The sequence below is a fragment of the Cebus imitator genome, unplaced genomic scaffold (assembly GCF_001604975.1).
Source record: "Cebus imitator isolate Cc_AM_T3 unplaced genomic scaffold, Cebus_imitator-1.0 Scaffold99, whole genome shotgun sequence".
NCBI classification, from domain to species: Eukaryota; Metazoa; Chordata; class Mammalia; order Primates; family Cebidae; genus Cebus; species Cebus imitator.
Genome location: NW_016107414.1, coordinates 5,058,243 through 5,080,661, shown reverse-complemented (window position 1 = coordinate 5,080,661; position 22,419 = coordinate 5,058,243). Strand labels below are relative to the sequence as shown.

The window sequence follows — 22,419 nt, the reverse complement described above, 5'->3', positions numbered from 1 at the left end:
GAGGCACTCAGTGAGGGTGCAACATTTAAGAGGTGCCATAAAATTCAGCAATTAAGATACGTAATAGTTAATAAGGTATTTTTTTAAATACATAAAAATGTTTATATAGGGTGCACAAGTTCCCTTTTGCTTAAGACTTCAACGTGGCTCAGCGGGGAACTGGGGCTATGCAATCGCAGCTTCTAGCTCTCCCCTTAGGATCCGGAGCAGCCGCCAAGGAAAGGCCTTCCCTAGGAAGAAATAGCCCTTCAGCCCAACCTTGAAGAAGGAGCTGAATCAAACCAACGCAGGGCAATGAGGCGCATGGCGTGTACGGACAGGGAAGAAGAAACCGCAAATACATGAATCCAAGATGCCTGGAGTGAAAACAGCTAGAGGGTTATTTGGGGGAATGGTCTTGGCAACGCCGTTCTAGGCAGGTACCACGATCATATAGGGACTCTGTAGAATTGTAATTAGGAAGGCAAGTGCCCACGTTTGTTTCTCATGCAGATAATGCTGAGCAGGGGACAGGCTGAAGAGGTCGGGTCTCGATCCAGGTAAACCCTTTATGAGGCTAGCGCACTATCTGAATGAGGGATGACAGCCTCTCACCTAGACAGGTGCAGACAGATTCCCGAGGTCCAGGTTCGGACCTCAGTTTCTCCACTGGAAAGCTGAGGGTGGGCTGGCACCCGGGTCCCTGCCCGCCAACGGGGCCGCCGCAGGGTTTCCTAGGCGGGGCGGGTGCCCCTGGGCACGCGCAGGACCCGCCCGCCTTCAGCCGGGGGCCGGGGCGAGCGGGGCGGGGCGGGCCCGCCGGTGCCCTGACCCGCTCGTCGCCCAATCGCCGCGGGCCCGCCGAGCCCTGGGGGGCTGGGGCCGCCGCCGCCGCCGCCAGAACGTGCCGCGGCTGCGCCAACGCGCGAACGCCTGGCAGGGCGGCGGGCGCGCTCAGTCTGGCGGCGGCGGCCGTGCGCGGACGGACGTGCCAGGAGCGCCGCAGCCGCCCGCGCCCCCCGCAGCAGAGCAGAGCCGCGCCGCTCGGGCCGCGCCCGCCCGCCCGCCATGGTGTCATGGATCATCTCCAGGCTGGTGGTGTAAGTGCCCTTCTCCCCGGTGCCCCTCCGTTGCCTCCCTCCCCGCCCCCGACCCCGGGCTGCGCGCGCCCCTGCAGCACCCGGCCCCAGTGGCTCGGGCTATTAATACCCGGCGCCGCTAAATTTAGCAGGTACAGTAGCCTCCGAGGACGCCTGCGGGCGGGCAGCGCAGGACGCGGCTGTAGCCGGGAGGCAGCCGGCGCCGGCGGCCGGTTGCGGGGGAATGGGCCGGGGCGGCGAGGGCTGGGGAGCGCGGGGGCTCCGTGGGGGCTGCGTCTCGCCGCGCCCCGGCCGCTTTGTTCCCCTGGTCAGTCGATTTGCAGAGAGGCCCTGAATCGGCGCGCCGCGAGGACACGCGTCTCTCTCCTCTGGGAGAAATGTGCGGTCGGTCGCCCTCACCGCGCCCCGTCGCCCGGCTTTTGTGAGGTGGAAAGGACGGCCCAGGCGAGCCAGGGGCGCTGCCTGGAGGGTCAGCGCAGAACGGGTGGAGAGACAGAGGCGGGGCTCCCAGTGGGGTTGGACAAATCCTCGTTTTAAGGTGTCTTACATCGACAGTGGCAAAGGCAGGTGGGACATGGGAGGACGCATGTGAATCTTGGAGTAGGCGCCTGGTGCCCCCGGCTACGACTCCGACTCCTTTTGCAGAGGTTTGAGAGACAGGGGCAGGTACCTCCGGTAGTGCACGGGAAATTTCCAAGTGACAGTCGCCCGGATGGTGGCAATGACACCTCCCAGGCCTTGCAGGAGAGCGCAGAGTCATCTGGGGTGAGGTCTGTGTGAAGTCATTGGGGGTGGGTGTGGGGGCCGATTTTCTTCAAGCCCCAGGACCGGTAGGCGTTTGAAGAGCTTCCCCGGTGACTTTATTCTCCTTTGGAGATGGACGTGGCTGTTCCAGTCCAAGCTTCTTCCCTGACTGTCCTGGCTTGAGTCAGAATAGATTTTCGAGCCGGGGCTGAAATGGGTGTGGGGAGTCTAAGGCGGGGAGGAGGGTGGCAGGCACTTCTGGCTTTTTCTTTGTCTGAGAAAGCGGGGCTCTGGACCCTAGTGACTGTGCACCATCACTCCCCAGGTTTTGAAACACCTCCCATCTCCCTTCCCTTCTTTACTGATTTTCCCTTCTGAAGTGGATGTTGGCATTGTCTCCCACCACCATTCTGGGCTTTCCTCCCAAAGACAGTGTCTGAGCCTCTCAGCCCCCAAGTCACCCGTGAAGGCCTCTCCGTAGCTGTTTCTGACTGCAGTGGGTTTGCACTGCACCTTGAGGTGGCAAGTTAAATGTTTAGAAGATTTCTGCCAGCAGAGCCCACATGAATAATACAGGGAAGTGGCTGACATGCCTTGCCCTGCCTCATGCCTGTCCAGTGCTGTCTAGCCTTCAGGTGGTGGTTTCTCTCTGAGATGGGTATTGCCAGTGGATTCTGGAGAGCCTTCAGGGTGGGGCTGAACAGTTGAGTTGGCCTGGTTGGTGGGCTCACTGTAGGTCCTGCTGGCTGGGAGTGAGGCCCTCTGGTCCTGGATCATGTAACTGTCATTTGTTTTATTGGCACCTCCCTCCCCCTTTTTTACAATGGGCAGCTGATGGGGGTGGAGAGGAGGGGCATATATTTGGGAGGTGTCTGTTGCTTTCTAAAACAACCGCATTTCCCAGAACCAAGACTTCAGAGAATTTAAATGCCCAGCATTCTGTGGCCCAAGGAGAGTTGTTGGGCTTTGGAATTGTTATTTCCACCATCAAGTCCAAAAGGTCATGGACATCACCTATCCCCCAGTCCCTAATTCCCTGTAGAAATGCAGCATGAGCACGTTGATGCATATGCATTATGATTATGCATTTTTCATAAGCAATACCTGTTCCACAAAGACAATATATGTTCATTACAGGAAAATTAGAAAAGATAAACAGACTGAAAATCATCCACATTCCCACCACACAGAGATAACTAATAATAATTGTGGAGGGTATATTCTTCAAGAAATTTTCCCATATGTGTATTTGTTCATTTATTTATAATTCAAGGTCATTATGGATTCAGCCCAATATTCTACACTCCACATACCTTGAGTAACTTAATAAGAGGAGGAATGCTTTGTTTGGAATCAGAACACCCGTGATTCAAATCCCAGTTTTGCCTCTTGCCAGAAGATCCCAGTTCACAACTCAGATCACAGAAGACGCTAGTCCACGGCTTGTTAACCTCATGTTGCTGTTGCAAAGATTTCCATGACACTTGATATGTAAAGTACCAAGCACCACGGAGAGCACTAAATCAATGATGAGTCCCTCCTTCCGTCTTCCCTGGAAACCTTATGAAAGGTTATCAGGGCTCTCAGACTTAATTTACTCCTGCAGTTTTCAAACTGGGTTTCCTGAGGGCCACCCAGACTGAGCAGATGGGCTCTGGGCTCCTCATCCCTGATTCAACCCAAGCAGTTCCCTTTTTGTTTGTCTTATATATTGTGGTTCTAGATAAAACATAATTAAGAAAAATATATGTGTTTTACTGCTAATAAAAGCCACTGATCTAGTCCTCCCCCCACATCTGTAAAACTGCAGAGGAAATTTCCCATGCCAAGGACACAAGATGAGCTGGTAAAGAAAACAGGGTCCAGATTTTTAGTCCAGTCCAGTGCTTTTTCCACCTTCACTCCCCACTGCCAGTTGACAAATGGATCTCTTTCAAGCTCCCTAGACCTCTGGTATGGGAGCATCCTATGGTTTTGTCCACGAGTCGCGTTTTGTGTAAGCAATCTTTTCATGGTTTTGTAAGCCTTTGTCACATCAAAGACCATGTAAGGAAGACCTATCACTGAGCTCTGAGGATAGAGAGGGAGTGTCTTCCTGTCTTTGTGTGGTCCCAACCATCCAACCAGAGGTATCACGACAAGCTGATGGCCTCCAGGGATAGCCAGCCAGTGCTTGTGGATGTCTCTGTTGCTACTGGCTGTAAGCATTTCGAAGACAGTAATTGTAGCTTTTTTCCCTTTCAAACCCCTTTTCCCCTACCATGAGTCTCTCTCGAAGTACCTGGCACCTGAGTGCACTGAGTGAAGGTTGGTTGTGTTGAAGGAAATCCCAGGCCCTGGGGACAAGCAGAGTAGCTGGCCAGCGCTGGGGACAGAGGGCAGCAGGCATAAGGATTCTGCCCACTGGGCAAGGCTCTTAGAGTGAGGACCAGTTTGAGAAGCTTCTTTCTTGCCTGCTGTCTTTCTCCTACTTTCTTGGCTCAGCCTGTAAAGAATTAAGGTAGAGATACTCAGTGCAATAGCACTCAGAACCTGGTTGATACCTTCATGGCACACAGGGGCTGGTTTAGGACTTGCCTGCTTGCCTCCTTTTGTTTTCTTTACAGACATCTCAAGGCCTAGGTATGAATGAATTTTAAACTGAGGAGAGCATGTTTTTGCGCACCCTGATAGTGGGGGACAGTGACATTGCTCTGTGACTTCTTGGAAGAATATTCCGCTTTGAAGCATTATTCTAAGGAGCAGGTCTTGCCTCATTGTCTTGAGGCAATGAGGACCTCAAGGTCCAGAATGTTGGCTGAATGGATTTAGAGCTTCCCACCCCTTATGGGATTAGTAGAGTAAAACCCCAATTCACAGCATGGGGAAAAGAGTCCTAAGTCGACAAAATTTTCTGAACAACTAATGGCAGGAAACATTTTATTTCCACATTGTACAATTTTTAAAATATTAGTTTTTAGAAAATACAGTGTGATGATCAAGACAAGGTCTTGGTTTGATGGCTAAAGATCTGGCTAAGTTCCAGGACTGGGATTTGGAGCATGAAGTCTGTCCTGGATCAGGGACATGAAAATGGTTGGGACTGGAAGGAATGTCGATTGTCCTCAAGATGTTCCCCCACTGTTGCAAAACAAATGGGAAAAAAAGAAAAGATCATAAATCCTTAAATATACGCTAGCCTTTCTATGGGGCCTGCTTTTAAAACGTGGCATGCAGGAAACTGATTCAGTTAATGGAGGGTTCCAGTTGGTTGAGGAATGATTTCCTGGCACCGTGCTGTAGTACACTGTGGGAACTGGGTAAATGTTTCAGTTGAATTGTGAAAGGAAAGATGTTAGGCTGGAAGGCAAAAGACATGTGTTCTAGTCCCAGTGCTGGTCTGACCCACTGTCACAGTCCTAAGGGCAACTCCCACCCACCCTGGGGCCAGCTCCCTGTCTAAGAGACAAGATTTTGGGCCACAGTCACCGTGGAGGTTCTAAGAGCTCCAAGAGTCAGTGTTCCTCTAGGTCTCTTCCTTCCCCAGCTGGCCTGTATGCATCACATTTATTTATAAACAGGAGGAGTATCCTCAAGGAAGTGAAAAATACCAGCTTAGATTTCTCTGCTGTTGAGCTGCCCTGTTTCTTTGTTTAGGAATCCTGCCTGCCTGCTGAGAAGCAGCTTTTCTGCACTTCTTCCCACTGTGTCTTATTTCAGGTTAGCTGACAAGTGAGGGTCCAACTTGGTTATTACTGGGTCAGTCTCCCCGCTTCCTTCTGAAGCCAGCTATCTTTTTTGGAGGGTGTATTATGTCGGGGGAGGAGGAGCCCTGTAGAGAATGAGGGAAGGGGGAGTCAGGCCCTCTTTGGCCACTTAGTGGGGCTGCCATTTTGTGTGTGTGCAAGTGTGTATGAATGTGTACGTGTTTCCAGGAAAGCCTGGGAGGCTAGGGAAAGGGGAGACATGGCAGTGCAGCGGCCATAGCATGTGGGACCTTTGGAATTTCACTGCCAGGGATGAGCCACACACATGCCCAGCTGGTTACCAGAATTCTTAGTCTGGGGGAGTTTTCTCAGCCCCCAAAAAGAAGTAAGGGGGGGTACACTTGGGCACTAAGGATGTTTTCCTCTTGATTCTGAGCCTTGGGAGGGGAATTGGGATTCTTAAGGAATTAGAAGTTGGATCATTATTTTCAGAGTATTTATTCTGAATTTTCAGATCTCATCTGTCTTTATACAGAAGCACATTATTTTCACTTTGGGTTTTTTAAGTGACACTGGGGCTTTCCTGGGAATACAGAGAAAAAGGAAATATAGATTGAGGACCAACTATTTGGCACACAGTAGGGATGTCAGAAGGAATCTTGAAAGGTAATTTGGTATAGGCCTTCAAGCATGTGTGGGTACCGACACCAGGGATGGCAAGTGAGGTTCATCTCTTATGATTAATGTAAGGCTGCCTAGGACACCGTCTTGAGGAGCAAGAAGCTGGGTTGGGCTCAGTTGGGAAGGAGTCCCAAGAGTGCTTCATGGAGGGAAGATGGTGATGGGGGCACACGTGTTGGTTCAGTATTTGCTCTTCCAGACTTAGCTCATTCCTGATCAGAAAAGGCCTGCCCCATTGTCAGATTTACCAGATTAGTAAACAGAGAGCATCTGTTATTTGAGTTAACATCTCCTCCTGACATCCCGTCCCACCCTCTCCCTGTGGCCTTGTCAGTCACCTGCCAGTTCTAGGACAAAGGTGCCTCCCTTTGCCACTAGGGAGCTGTCCAGCCTAGTGGCTCTCTTGCCCTGCTTCTGTTTCCTCTTAGGACTATTATGCATAGTGTATGCTACATTCCCCCCTTTTTTTCTCTTTCACTGATCACAGCTCAGTTAAAGTCTGCCTTAGGCATTTTCCTGCCTATGCATGTGTGTATATCCTTTCCCCCTCTTTGTAGGTGACTCTGGATAGTACTTTGGGCTGCAAAACAAGTTTCCCATTCCCTTCTGGTAATGTGCTCTGTCCTGCCTCCCTTTACTCAGTCACAGAAGTCAGCACGTGACCCAGGGCTAGGTAGGCATTTCCCCGGGCATAGACATTTGTCCAGAGGTGAGCAGGTGACCCAAACTGAGATCCTTCCCCAAGGTTCTTGATTTGGAACTTAGAAAGAATAGCATTGCCTATGGGGCGCAGAGTTGGAAAGATATGAAGTTAGGGCTGCGGCATCTAAACCCCCCTGGCATACTTGGAGAAAGTCCATAAGCAAAAGTGGAGAATATAGCAAAGCAATGATAAATGGAAATGAGACATGGGGTGAGAGAAAGAGGCTGACGCTGACATAAGGAGCCTTGGTTCTGGTTGCTTAGGCCCCAGTTCCTGCAGCTGCTTCTTTGATGCCATGAGCTGTCCTAGAATGTCCTAGAATGAAAACTTTAAATGGTGCTTATAATCAATTAAATATTTGTTGTTAGGATGGACTGGGGTATGCTGCAGTAACAACTCCCAAATTCCAGTGGCTCGAGACAACAAAGATTTGTTTCTTGCTTTCTGCTGCCTGTTTACTGTTGGTTAGCAGGGGTAATCGGCTCATCATATTCACTCAGAGTCCAAGGCTGACTGGGTCTCCTTTGTCTTAACATTACAACATAAGACATCAGGATTCTGACCGGGCATGGAGGCTCATGCCTGTAATCCAAGTATTTTGGTTGGCAGAGGCGGACAGATCACTTGAGCCCAGGAGTTTGATATTAGCCTGGGCAACATGGTGAAACCCCATCTCTACAAAAAATACAAAAATTAGCTGGACATGGTGGTGTGCACCTGTGGTCCCAGCTACTTGGAGGATGAGGTGGGAGGATCATTTGAGCCTGGGAGCTGGAGGTTGCAGTGAGCCAAGATTGCGCCACTACACTCAGCCTGGGCAACAGAGTGAGACCCTGTCTCAAAACACTCACACACACACACACACACACACATACACACACACACACACACACACACACACACACACACACCAGGATTTACTTTGGTAGGGAGAGGAAAAATGGAGAGTCACATACTGGCTCATAAGTACCTGCACCTGGAGATGATAACATGCCATTTCTGCTCACATTTCATTGGCCAAACCTGAAGTGAAGTGGGTGGGGAATTACACTCCTCACTAAATGACAGTCCTAATGACCACCATATACGTTGTATAAATGACTCATAACCAGCTTTGCAAACCTAGAAATGTCCTTGGCATAACATGGTATTGTGCAACTGGGAGAATCCTGACATACTCCTTCAATCTCTACACTAGAAATATCTCTCTCACTTTTCTTTTAGTCCCTTTATTTTGTTAGTCCCTTTATTCTGTTTGTGAGCTGAGAAAGAAGGTCTTCAGTTTGGGGAGAAATTAGCAATTACAAAGAACTGATCCTATTCCATAGCTAAGGTCTTGGAAGGTGCCCTCTGGTTTTTACTATACTCTCCATGTGTGTCTCTGTCTACCTTTCTCTACGAAGCCTCCCATAGGTCCCCTAACCAAGAAAGATTTCTGTCCTCTGGGTCCCCAGAGTGGCATTGTTGTTACTTTGTTCCTGGTGCTGTGGTGGTCTGTGGATTGATATACCCTTACGAACCACATCTGCTTTTTCTCCCTCACAGTTTCTCATATGCAATAGGTGCCCAGTGAGTGTGTGTTGGATTGTGAATGAGTCAGGACCTCACTCCTCAGAGTGTGGTCTGTGTACCAGCATCATTGGCATTACTGGAGTAGGAATTACTGGAGTTAGGAATGCAGAGTCCCAGGCCTATCAAATTTGTGTTTTAACAAGATCCCAATAAAGCCTAAGAAAGGCTGAGTCAGGAGACAGGGTGCCGTCATGTTCCCTGTGAAATGAAAAGAGATAGACTTTCCTAAGGTTCCCATTATTGTTTGTGGACCTGGTATTCAATCTGAAGTTACCATTTGTGCTAGACTGTGGTTCATGCTTTCTGGTTCTGAGAGGTTCTGACCTCAACATTTTATGAGTTCTAAATAGCATACCTGGACTCTGTCAAGCCAGTGCCCAACCAAGAACCTTTTGATGTGGACAGGAGCAGGGAAATACTGGGTAGAAGAGGGCAGTTCCCCAGCAAAGGCCCCACCCTCAAGCCTGGAAACCGCAGCCCTAAATTAGAGCAGTTATCTCTGTTTTTCTGCCCAAATATTGCTTTCTCCAAAACCACTCTGGCCCACCACAACCCCCATCCTGTACCCATAAAAACCCCAAACTCCACTGTCAGAGAAGCAGAGTGGTGTGGCAGAGGAGAGAAGAGAAGCATCTGAATGTTGAGAGGAGTTTGGCTGGGGATAGCTGCACTCCAGAGGAAGATTATCTTCCCTCTCTATCCCCTTTCTAGCTCCTCATACCGCTAAGAGCCACCTCCATCACTCAATAAAATATCCACATTCACCATCCTTCAAGTTCGTGAGACTTGATTCTTCCTGGATGCCGGACAAGAACCCGGGTACCAAGAGGGCGGGGTGTAAAAGACTGACTGTCACCTTGACTCTCCACTGAGCTGGTTAACGCCATCTGCAGGCAGCAACTGCTAAAACAGCATTAATTGTAACACACCCCTAGATGTTGCCATGGGGCCAGAGCCCAAAAGCCCTCACCTGGCCCTGGCACCCACTTACCTTCGTGCTCCCCATCCTGCAAGAGGTTTGAGCACTGCAGGCTAAGTAAATAAACTACACTTTCTTTTTTTTCTTTCTTTCTTTTCTGAGATGGAGTCTCACTGTGTCACCAGGCTGGAGTGCAGTGGCATGATCTCACCTCATTGCGATTTCCACCTCCTGGGTTCAAGCGATTTCCCTGCCTCAGCCTCCTGAGTAGCTGGGACTACAGGCGTGGACCACCACACCCAGCTAAATTTTTGTATTTTAGTAGAGACTGGGTTTCACCATGTTGGCCAGGCTGGTCTCGATCTCCTGACCTCATGATCTACCCACCTCAGCCTCCCAAAGTGTTGGGATTATGGGCGTGAGCCACCACACCTGGCCTCTTGTCCCACTTTCATAGATGGGCTGCCTAACTGTGATCAGTGTAAAATTTAGTCTTGTCACACCTGGGGCTTAGACTACCAAAGCCATGCCTGTCAGACAGAATATTGGGCTGAGTGGGTCACGCTGCTCAGAGAAGAGGGATACAATCCTCCTGACTCTTTTCCCTGCTTCTATTCCTGTCCCTCCAGTGATCTTATTAAAATGTAAGATAGGCCATCTTTCCCCTGCTGTTTAAAAACTCTGCTATCCCTCTAAGAGTAAAATTCAAACTCTTTACCATTGTCAGAACATTCAACAAGGTCTGGCTCCTGTCCACACTCTGATCTTGCCTTGCAGTGGCCTCTCCTCTCTTACTTGGCTCCAGCCTCCTCACTGTTCCTGGAAGGTGGCAGCTTGTCCCACCCAGCAGCCTTTGCACACACATTTATTAATAATATATATTATTTCTATAAAAGAGCTACCAGTTAGAGACCTTAGAATAAGTCTTTTTAAAAATGAAAAAAGAAATAAAACTAAGAATTGAAAATATAAGAAAACAGCATATCTTGGGGAGGAAAATAGACCCATGTGGAAAAGAAGGACTTCTGGAAGTGAAAAATAAAGTGTCGACATTAAAAACCCAGTGAATAGGTTAAAGAGGATTGAATACCAAGAGGGTGGTGTTTTTCACACTGCATCGTACAGCTAGAAGGAATCTTAGTGATGTCATGCCCTTGTTTGACTGACAAGGAAGATGGAGAACCACAGACATGGGTGATCTGTCAAAATCATGAGCCTGATTGGCTAGGCCAAGACTTAAGGCCAGGTTTCCACGTTCTGAAAATGTTTTAATGTGGAAAAAAGAGTAAGCTTGTTTTATGTGGTTAGAGAATTGGACTAGAACCCTGTGGGTGGCTAGAAGACATATTTTTGGCTTGTTGGAAGGAAAAGGTTTCCAGTAGTTGGCACTAACAGCACTGGGCTGCCCTGTAAGGCAGGGCGCTCCTGGCTTCCAATGCTAAAAACTGTCCAGCTCTAAAACTTTATGATTTTTTTTTTGAAACAGAGTTTTACTCTTGTTGCCCAGGCTGTAGTGCAATGACACGATCTTGGCTCACTGCAATCACCACCTCCGGGTTTAAGAGATTCTCCTGCCTCAGCCTCCTGAGTAGCTGGGATTACAGGCATGTGCCACCACGCATGGCTAATTTTGTACTTTTAGTAGAGATGGGGTTTTACCATTTTGGTCAGGCTGATCTTGAACTCCTGACCTCAGGTGATCCATCCACCTTGACCTTGGCCTCCCAAAGTGCTGGGATTACAGGCATGAGCCACCACGCCCAGCCAAAACTTTATGATTTTAATCTTTTTCCTTATAGTGGTTGAGGAAGAGAGAGAGAAGAGCTATTAAAAAGATTGCCGTTTTCAGTGATTAGGACTTCTATCCTTGCTCAAGATTGATTGATTGATTCATAGCTTGGTCTATTTATTCATTGAGGTACTGCTCATTTTTTTTTTTTTTGCACCATTTGGTGCATGCCAGTCACCAGGGATATAAAGATGAATGAGTTTTGATTCCATGTCTGAGAAGTTTATGAGGTCACATAGCCAGTCAGTGGGAAACTGGGACTTGAATTCAAGAGTCCCTCTGACTGGCCAGTGCTGTTTCCATTGGGTGGATATTTTGTGGGTGTGTGTGAATGACTTCTCTGGCTTTGGTTGGAAATTGCAGGGATAAGCCCATTTAGCAAGGGAAATGGTACATCTTACATATGAAGGAATTAAACCACTGTTTTGTATTCCTATGGTGGGGGGGACCTTGTGGCATCTAATGTTGGAGAGAAGAAAACTCAGAGGACAGGGTATGCTAAGTGGAAAACAGTCTGAGACGAAGAGGTGAGTGAAGTCAAGCATCCTTTCCCACTGTATTAGTCTATGATTGCTGCTGTAACAGGTAACCATGAATTTAGTGGTTTAAAACAAGAGTTCTGGAAGTCAGAAGTCTGAAATTATTCTTTTGGGGCTAAAATTAAGACATTGGCAAGGCTGGTTCCTCGTGGAAGTTCCAGGGGACACTCCATTCCTTGCCTCTTTCAGCTTCTGGTGGCTGCTGGCATTCCTCGTGGCTACATTACTCCAGCTTCTGCTTCTGTGATCCCACTGTCTTCTGTTCTGCCCTTAAATCTTCCTCTTAGGACACTTGTGGTTACATTTAATCACAAATTAAATAGGACCCACTTGAATAATCCAGGATAATCTCTCCATCTCAAAATCCTTCATTTAATTCTACCTGTAAAGTCCCTTTTGCCGTATAAGGTAACATTCACAGATTCTAGGAATTGGGACCTGAATATCTTTGCAGGCCATTACTCAGGTGACCTACACCCATGATCACAGCCCCTACTGCCTCCAGGCCGAGAGGAGTTCATCTAAGAACAACCTAAAGAAAGGGGAAACACACAAGGGAACACTTTGATGTTCTAATGTCTTTCTCTCTCTTTTTTTTTTTTTTTTTTTTTTTGGGAGACAGTATCTCACTCTGTTCCCCAGATTGGAGTACAGTGGCAAGATCATAGCTCACTTCAGCCTTGAACTCCTGTATTCTGCAATCCTCTTACCTCAGCCTCCCAAGATGCTGGGCTTATAGGCGTGAGCCACTGTGCCTGGCTTCTAATATCTTATTTTGTCTCCGTTTCTGGGCTCTCCTTGATTTGCAAAAAGTAATTAATGAGGCAATAGAAAAGACTATTTATAAAGAAAAGGTGGTCAGGGAATAATGGATAATAGTACAGTGACCACTCATTTACTCATCACCAGTTTAAGAACTAGAACACTACCTTTATTGTATGAATATACCATAATATACTCATCAGTCAAACTCGATGAATATTTAGGTTGTTCAAAGAATATTTTTCTTTTGCACTCTCTCAGAAAGAACGCTGCAGTAAACATTCTTGTGTGTTTCCTGGTGTACTTTGCACAGGTTTTGTTAGGGTTAGTTGGGCTGAGGCAGAGAATATCTGCATCTTCTGCTTGACCAAGTAACATAAATTATGCTTCCAAGAAAAGGAGGTCTGTCCTGGGGCTTTTTATCCTGTGCCATTGATCACTTTGACTGACCCTGCACCAGCACCACGCTGTCGTAATTACCATAACTGGATGAAAATTCCTGATGTCCAGCTTGGCAAGTGCTCCACCATTTGTTCTTCATAAACTGTTCTCCAATACAGTTTTCTTTCAGCAGTGGGTGAGATTCCATTTGCACCATGTCTTTACTATCACTTGATATTCTTACACTTTAGAATTTTTGCCAGTCTGGTGGGTACCAAGTGGAATCTCTTTATGGATTTAATTTGCATTTCATGAACACTCATGAGACTGAGCGTCTTTTCATATGTTTATTGGCCATTCATGTTCTCTCTTCTGTGAAGCGCCAGCTCAAGCCTTGCCAGTTTTTCTCTTGTCCTTATCTTGTTGATTTGTAGGTGTTCTTTAACTCTTCTGGATGCTAAACTTCTGTCATATATGTGTTACAAATGTCTTCTCCCAGTCTGTGGCTTATTTTATCATATTTTTTATAATCTATGTGGATAAGTGGAAATTCTTAATATCGATGCAATAGACAGCATTTTTTTCGCTTGTAGTTTGTGCTTTTTGTGTCCTGGGAAAATAAAGTTGTGAAATTATTCTCCTATATTGCTCCTAGCAGATTTCTAGTTTTTCTGTTCGCGTTTAATTTCTTAATCTATTGAGTTGATACTATTTATTCAAAAGTTCATACTTTCTCTTCAGATTTGCCATGCTCAGCCCTGTCATAAAGTGAGTTTCTATAATGTGCGGGTCTGTTTCTGGGTTCTTCATTCTGTACCATTGAACATTTTGCCTGCCTGCAACAGTGCCACACTGTGTTAGTTGCCAAAACTTTATGAAGAGTCTTGATATCTGGCGTGGCATGTTCCTCACCTTGCTCTTCTTCAAGAGTGCCTTAGTGCAGTGGTTCCCAGCCTTTCTGGCACCAGGGACTGGTTTCATAGAAGATAATTTTTCCCTGGGTGGGGGTTGGGGGGCAGTTTTAGGATGAAATTGTTCCACCTCAGTCATCAGGCATTAGATTCTCATCAGGAGGCGCGCCTCCTAGATCCCTCGGATGTACAGTTTGCAATAGGATTCACGCTCCTATGAGAATCTAAGGCCATCGCTGATCTGACAGGAGGCAGATCTCAGGTGGTAATGCTGCTGCTCACCTCCTGCTGTGCAGCCAGGTTCCTAACAGACCACTGCCCGCTCTCAGTTCCTATCTGCAGCCCCCAGGTTGGGGGCCCTGCCTTAGTGCTTTCCTCTTCCATGTGCACATTTAGAATTAGCTTAGAGTTATGTGTTACAGTTCGTATACAAATGCATAAATCTGTTGGGATTTTTATTGGACTAACATTAAATGTGTGGAACAATAGAATATTGATGCTCTTTTTTTATTTTTAATTTTTGGAGATAGTCTGGCCCTGTTGCCAAGGCTGGAGTGCAGCGGCACAATCACGGCACACTGCAGTCTTAACTTCCTGGGTGCTCCTGCCCTGGCTCAGCCTCCCGATAGCTGGAACCACAGGTGTGTGCCACCATGCCTGGCTAATTTTTTGATTTTTTTGTAGAGACATTGTCTTACTATGTTCTCACTGTGTTGCTCATGCTGGTCTTGAACTCCTGACCTAAAGCTATTCTCCCACCGCCTCCTTGCCTCCCAGGTGTGAAGCCTTTTATTTTTTTAGAGACAGCATCTCACTCTGTTGCCCAGGCTGAAATGCAGTGATGATATCCTAGCTCACTGCAGCCTCAGACTCTTGAGCTTAAGGGATCCTTCTGGTCTCAGCCTCTCGAGTAGTTAGGACCACAGGTCTGCACTACCATGCCCAGATGATTTTTTAAAAAATTTTGGGCCAGGTGCAGTGGCTCATACTTGTTTGTGATCCTAGCACTTTGGGAGGCTGAGGCAGGCAGATTCCTTGAGCCCAGGAGTTCGAGACTAGCCTGGACAACAAGCTGAAAACCTGTCTCTACCAAAGTAAATACAAAAATTTGGCATGGTGGGGCCTGTGGTCCCAGCTACTCAGGAGGCTGAGGTGGAAGGATTGCTTAAGCTCAGGAAGTCAAGGCTGTAGTGAGCTGTGATGGTGCCACTACATTCCAGCCTGGGTGACAGAGCAACACTCTGTCTCAAAAAAAAAAAAAAAAAAAAAAAAAAAAAAAAAAAAAAAAAAAAAAAAAAAAAAAAAAAAATTTTTTATTTTTAGAGACAGGTTCTGTCTCTGTTGCCCAGGCTGGTCTCTAACTCCTAGTCTTAAGCAGTCCCCCTACCTTGGCCTCCCAAAGTGCTGGGATTGAGTGCTGACAGGAGTCACCACGCCTAGCTAATGTTGATGTTTTTAATATGTTGCTGCACTCCATAAATATGGTATCTACTTTTATTTATCTGGGTGTTCTTTAATGACTTTCAATGAAATTTTATAATTTTGCTATAGATGTCATACACATCATTTGTTAGATTTATTCCCAGGTATTTGATATTTGTTGATGCCAGTGTATTTAGTATCTTAATAAAATTTGATCTTCCAACTGTTGGAAGAATACAGTCTTGCTTAACTGTAGATTCTTTTTGGTTTTCCAGATAAATAGTCATGTCATTTGAGAATAGTGCAGTGTTGCGTCTTTCTGGTCATTATTCTTTTTTATTTCCTCATTTTGCCTTGGTTTGGATTCCCAGTGCATCATGACTAAAACTGGTGAGGCAGACACTCTTATCTTGTTTCTGACTTAAAAAGGAATGCTTCAACATTTTCCCATGAAGTAACATGCTTGCTGTAGGATTTTCAGAAATTTATTTTGTCACTACAAAATGATAGTTTGATAAGAGTTTTCAAAATGAATGATATTATATTTTATCTAATGCTTTCATTGAGACAATGTAGTTTCATTTTGGTCCTTAGTCTAAGCGGTAAATTGCATTAATTAATTATACCATTAAACCAAACTGGCCTTCCTGGATAAACCCAATTTGGTCATAAAGTTGTTTTTTCTTTTTTATAGTTAAAATGATCATGGAGGTGATTTGCTAATATTTAGGTTTTTTTTTTTTTAAAGCTGTGTTTGTGAGTGATATTGGCTGTGTTATTTTTGTATGGTTTTGGTATCAAGATTGTGCTAGCCTCATAAATTAATTTGGGGGTGTCTCATCTTTTTCTGTACTCTGAGATAGTGTGTGTAATATTGGATATCTTTCCTGGTTAGTAGAATTTGCCAGTGAACTCCTCAGAGCCAGGGGTTTTTCAATAGGAAGATTTTAAACTACTGATTCAATTTCTTTAATGGTATAGGCTTATTCTATCTTTTTGGGTCAATATTATTTTAGGACTTAATTCATTTCTGTAGTTTTTCAAATGTACTTACTGTTAACTGTATCGCTTCTGCACCCTATTCCTTCTCCCCTCTTTTTCTAGCACTCTCATTAGACATGCGTTAGATGTTCCTCCTCTGTCTTTCAAATTTGTTCATTTTGTTCAGGCGCTGTGGCCCATGCCTGTAATCCCAGCACTTTGGGAGGCCGAGGTAGGCAGATCACTTGAGGTCAGGAGTTCAAGATCAGCCTGGCCAACATGGCAAAACTCCATCTCTACAAAATACAAAACTCAGCTGGACTTGGTCAGCCTCCTGTAATCCTAGCTACTCAGGAGGTTGAGGCAGGAGAATCGCTTGAAATCAGGAGGCAGAGGTTGCAGTGAGCCGAGATCTCATGACATTGCACTCCAGCCTGGGTGACAAAAGGGAAACTCTATCTCAAAACAAAAAAGGTCTCTTCATTTCTTATTTCTGATTTCTTTTTCTGTCACTTCTGCATTATGAATAATTGTGTGCACATCTGTCTCCTCAGTCATGTCTAATCAGCTGTTAAACATATCCATTGATTTATAATAATTATTAGAGTCTACAAATTGTATTTAGTTCTGTTTCAAAACTCACTGTATTTTATGATATCTGTTCCTTCTACATGTTTTAAATTCCTTTTTTATTACATTAAACATAATAAACATATTTATGTTATGTTCGGAGTCTGATAATCCTAGCATCTAAACTATTTTTGAGGGGCAATTTAGCTCTCTTTTTTCTGGTGGCTCCCAATCAAGGTGCATTATTTGTTTTGTAGTTCTTTTTTTCACTGTGAACTTATATTCCTTGGAAGTTTATCTGTAGGAGTTCTTTAGGCCTGGGTCAAAGGTGAATTCCTCCGGGGAAGATTTGCATTTGCTTTAGATAGGTGTCTAGGGACACTACCAATATTGGATTACCAAAAAGTAAATTCTTGAGATTTAAAAATTTTGACCACTTGGGTGGTGTAAATTTGGGCTGCAAACTTAGGTGAGGGTGAGGTTAGTGGTTACAACTTTTCAGGTGAAATGCGGTTTCCTCTTTACCTGCTGCCATGACTAGAGAATGGGTGTTTTTACTTTAACCTTTAGTGATTGCAGCAGGCTTATCTCTCTTCACCCTTTTACTGATGATGTAGTGCTTTGGTGTCTGAATTACCTTCCTACAGTGCCACAAACTGAGTGGCTTAAACTGACCAAAATTTATTCTCTCACAGTTCTACACCATACTCTCTCTGAAAGCTGTAGAGAAAAATCTGTTCCCTGCCTTTCTCTTAGCTTCTGGTGGTTGTCAGCAAAGCTTGCCCTTCTTTGGCTTGTAAATTCGTCACTTCAGTATCTGCTCCGTAGTCCATGGTGTTCTCCCGTGTCTGTCTCTTTTCCTCTTTTATAAGGACCTGAGTCATATTGGATTAGGGGCCACCTAACTTAATGACCTCATCTTAGCTTGATTATATCCTAAAGACCCTTTTCTTTCCTTCCTTCTTTCCTTCCTTCTTTCCTTCCTTCCTTCCTTCCTTTTCTTTTTTTCTCCCTCTCTTTCTCTCTTCCTTCCATCCCCTCCCCTCCCCTCCCCTCCTCCCCTTCGCCGCCCCTCCCTCCCCTCCCCTCCCCTCCCCTCCCCTTCCTTTCTTTTCTTTCTTCTTGTCAGAGTCTCACTGTCACCCAGACTGGAGTGCAGTGGCACGATCTTGGCTCACTGCAACCACCGCCTCCTGGGTTCAAGTGATTCTTATCCTCCCAGGTAGTTGGAACCACAGGTGCATACCAACATGACCAACTAATTTTTGCATTTTTAGTAGAGACAGAGTTTTCCCATGTTGGCCAGGGTCATCTTGAATTCCTGGCCTCAAGTGATCTGTCCACCTCAGCCTCCCAAAGTGCTGGGATTACAGGCGTGAGCCACTGTGCCTGGTCAAGACCCTATTTTTAAGTAAGATCACATTTACAGGTACTGGGGGTTAGTACTTCAACATATCTCCTTGAGCAACAATTTAATCCATACTGAAGTCCAAGCTTTATAGGATGCCCTGGGCCAGTGTTACACAAAATGTGGTCTGGGGACCATAGCATTACCTCACCTGGGAGTTTAATAGAACTATAAATTCTCAGCCTTGCCCCCTCCAGACCTACTGAATGAGAATACCCAAGGGTAGGACCCAGGAATCTATGTGTTAATACACTCTCCAGGCTCTCTTATGCAGGCTGAAGTTTAAGAAGAATCGCCCTAGACTATGTCTCCTGTACTTGACACTCTGTCAAGCCCTGTAATTTGAAATTCAATGCCTCAGTTAGCAAGTGCCCTTAGTTTACCTCTCTGCAACTCCCCTTTGACTTTGCTTTTGGCCTCTAAAGCATTTTACGCTGATATCGAATATCAATATGTTTGTAAATGTTATTTATATTGATTATACTTTTTGTTTTGTTTGGAGACCCATATAAAAGTTGAAAGAACAGTACAATAAATACTTACATTATTCTTACCTTGGCATGTCACTCCATCTTTTTTTATAGAAATACAAACATTTCCCTCTTGTCTAAACATCTGAAAGGAGGCTGCAGACATCATGCTATTTCACCCCAAACACTAAAGCATGTCACTCAAGGACAAGATTATTCTCCTATACCAGTGGTTCTCAAACTTGTTGGTCTTGGCTGGGTGCAGTGGCTCATGCCTGTAATCCAGCACTTTGGAAGGCTTAGGCGAGTAGATCACCTGAAGAGTGTGAGACCAGCCTGGCCAACATGGTGAAATCCCATCTCTACTAAAAATACGAAAATTAGCCGGGCGTGGTGGTGTGTGCCTGTAATCCCAGCTACTCAGGAGGCTGAGCCAGTAGTATCACTTGAATCCAGGGGGCAGAGGTTGCAGTAAGTTGAGCTCGTGCCACTGCACTTCAGCCTGGGTGACAAAGTGAGACTGTCTCAAAAACGACAAAAAAAACAAAATTGTTGGTCTCAGAACTCCTTTACAATCTTAAAAACATTGAGGACCCCAAAAAACTTTTGTTTATGTGGCTCACATCTTTCAGTATTTACCATATAAAAAATAAAAATGGAAACATTTTGAAATATATATTAATTAATTTTAAAATAAGTAAAAACCCATTATATGTTAAATAACACATTTTATGAAAAACAACTACATTTTTCTATCTGGGAGTGTTGGCTCATGCCTGTGATCCCAGCACTTTGGGAGGCTGAGGCAGGTGGATCACGAGGTCAGGAGTTTAAGACTAGCCTGGCCAAGACAGAGAAACCCCATCTCTACTAAAAATACAGAATTAGCCAGGTGTGGTGGTGCATGCCTGTAATCCCAGCTACTCAGGAGGCTGAGGCAGAGAATTGCTTGAACTCAGGAGGTGGAGGTTGCAGTGAGCCAAGATAGTGCTGCTGCACTGCCACCTGGGCGACAGAGCAAGACTCCATCTCAAAAAAAAAAAAAGAAAAATAGCTACATTTTCCAGAAAAAGGCAAAAAAAAGTCAAGAAGAGAGCATTGTACATTTTTGTAAGTCTTTTTTGCATCAAGGTTAATTTCAACGTGGAATCTGAAGCCTTATTAGTGATGGTTGGTCTATCTTATAGTTTGAGTGGATCTTTTCTGTATGATTTTTTAACATTATGCTTTGGTCATTTAGAAACTATTGGTTCACCAAATAGCTGCAGATATCTTCAAATGTGGACACCTTTTCTTATATAATATCTAAAATCTGTGTGCATTAATATCACTGTTGATCTCATCAGAAACACCATCAAGTGTTGAGATACTGTTAATAGTGGATAAAAATGTCCAAAATTCTAATTTTTGCTTAAAATCTCAAATCTCATCATTGGCCACAAATACTTTTTGCTTTTTCTGATGAGATGGATCATTTTTCTAGAAAATGGTTGCAAGATACCTGAATAACTGTAGTTCATCAGTCATTCAAATAACAGTGGTGTTCCACGAAAAAGGGGGATAATTTAGCACACAATTCAGTGACACAAGTGCTTTTCCTCTAGACAGTCATCATCCTTTACTGTACAGCAGAAACACTGTATGAGTACTTCTTATTTCATCACAGAATAATAGGAATGTCTGTACTCAAGGGTCTGGGTTTAATAAAAGTGATGGTTTTTACTGTCTCATCTTTGACATTCTTAAATGAAAGATGATTTTTTTTTTCCCATGGTGTCATGGTGAAGAACGCAATAATGACTGGTAGAGTTTGGTGCTACTGCCCTGTACTAGTGGCAGTTTTACCTTTCATTGGTTTTGCACCATCAGTGCAAATTCAACACAGTAAAAAGGCAAATGTCTTGGTAATATTGTCGAAATTGTTTTGACCTTATGGACCTTCTGAAAGGCTCTTTGGGATCCCCTGAAAGGGTCTTGAGATCCCCTAGGAGTCTGTAGATTACACTTTAAGAATCACTCACTAAAAAAAAAAAAAAAAATCATTACCACCTTAAGAAATTCAACTCTAATTCCACACCTTTATCCAACATGAGGTCCATACTCAGATTAACCCAAAATTTAAAAAAACCCTTTATTGATTTTTTTTCTGTTTCTATTTGGATACAATTAAAGTTCACACACTGAATTTGGCTGTTCTGTCTTTTGACCAACCTGGAACAGTTGCCCCGGTTTACTGGTGTTCAGGCTGGCTGTGCGGAGAGTGTTCTGCATGTGTCAGACTTGTCCTCGTGATTAGACCCAGCCTGACAATTGTGGTAATACAACCACGCTGATGAGGAGATGCACCCCCACGGCCTCCTGTCAGGAAATCAGAGTGTTAGACTGTCTCACAATTGGTGATGCCAAACTTGACCATTTGGTGAAAGACTTACAATTTCTTTGAATCCAGAGTTTTTAGTTGTTTTCAGTGGGAAGGTAAGTCAGGGTATCTTGTCTGATACTGCTGGAAACTATGGTCTCCTTTTGATTATTATTATTGTTATTATTTTGAGATGGAGTTTTGCTCTTATCACCCAGGCTGGAGTGCAATGGCACAATCTCAGCCCACAGTAGCCTCCACCTCCTGGGTTCAAGTGATCCTCCTGTCAGCCTCCTGAGTAGCTGGGATTACAGGCATGTACCACCATGCCCTAATTTTTGTATTTTTAGTAGAGACGGGGTTTCACCATGTTGGCCAGGCTGGTCTCAAATTCCTGACTTCAGGTGATCCACCCGCCTCAGCCTCCCAAGGTGCTAGGATTACAGGCATCTGCCACCACACCCAGCTAATATTTTTTGTATTTTTAGTAGGGATGGGGTTTCACCATGTTGACTAGGCTGGTCTTGAACTCCTGACTCAGGTGATCTGCCTGCCTTGGCCTCCCAAAGTGCTGGGATTACAGGCTTGAGCCACCTGTGCCCAGCCCCTTTTGATTATTTTTCAGGTTTGCAGGTATATCAATTAAAATTCTTTTGGTTTTAGAAAAAGTAATACAACTGAGGCTGGCTCACACATCTTTAAAAGTCTAGAATGGTGCTGATTCCAAGTGAGGCTTGACCCAGCCGCTCAAGGTTGTCACCAGAGCAGCAGGCTCTCTGGTTTCTCATTTGTGTCCTTTGGTTGGTGCCTGTTTCAGATTAAACCTGGCTCCCTGGGTACTAGCAGCTTCTAGGGACCTTGAAGCCTTCATTTGTGTCCAGCAGAAAGAAGGCATCTCTCCCAGAGAGAGAGCATCTCCTATGGGAGACAAGGAAGTTTTTTCCCTGAAGCCCCTAGCAAGCCATTAGCTCTCCTAATTTTGGTCACATACTTGTGACTGAGCCAGTCTCAATGGCAGGGGCATGGGATGTGTTTGACTGAAACCAGCCAGCACCTATCCTGGATCTGGGGACAAGGTTAGTTCTCCAAGCACATGGCACTGGGATGGGGACCCAGAGAGCATCTGGGGCCTGTTACCAACACTAAAGCCAACTGGACCTGTGGGCCATCCAAAACCACAAACATCCACCAAGCAGTTTTGGTATTCATGAGGGTATAAAACACTTTACTGAGTACCCCCTGTGAGGCAGCTGTTGTGCCATGCCATTTTTTATTCATTCAGCAAGTGTACTCTATCATCTGGTCTTGAGTGAGCTGGCACTGTGAGCCGGATGTGGGCCACCACTGAGGAAAACAGCTGGAGTCTTTGCCTCACAGCATTTTTCATGTAAGGCTTCATAATTTAATTAATGCATCAGTCATACAAGGCGGACGTTACTTGTC

General features: G+C 45.3%; 1 protein-coding gene across 4 annotated transcripts in view; it reads left to right on the top strand.

Annotated features, from left to right (window-relative positions):
• Positions 1-480: 480 nt before the first annotated feature.
• The window catches only part of REEP1 (receptor accessory protein 1), a 118,826-nt gene continuing 96,887 nt past the window's right edge, over positions 481-22,419 (top strand). Inside the window, exon 1 of one of the 4 annotated variants that reach the window (XM_037741365.1) lies at positions 481-539. In XM_037741365.1, the coding sequence (XP_037597293.1) occupies positions 487-539 (53 nt within the window). In that variant the 5' untranslated portion in view covers positions 481-486. Of the gene's footprint in view, positions 540-913; positions 1,080-22,419 lie in introns of those variants that run through there. The other 3 variants (XM_017536636.2, XM_017536634.2, XM_017536635.2) reach the window with 3 other exon arrangements.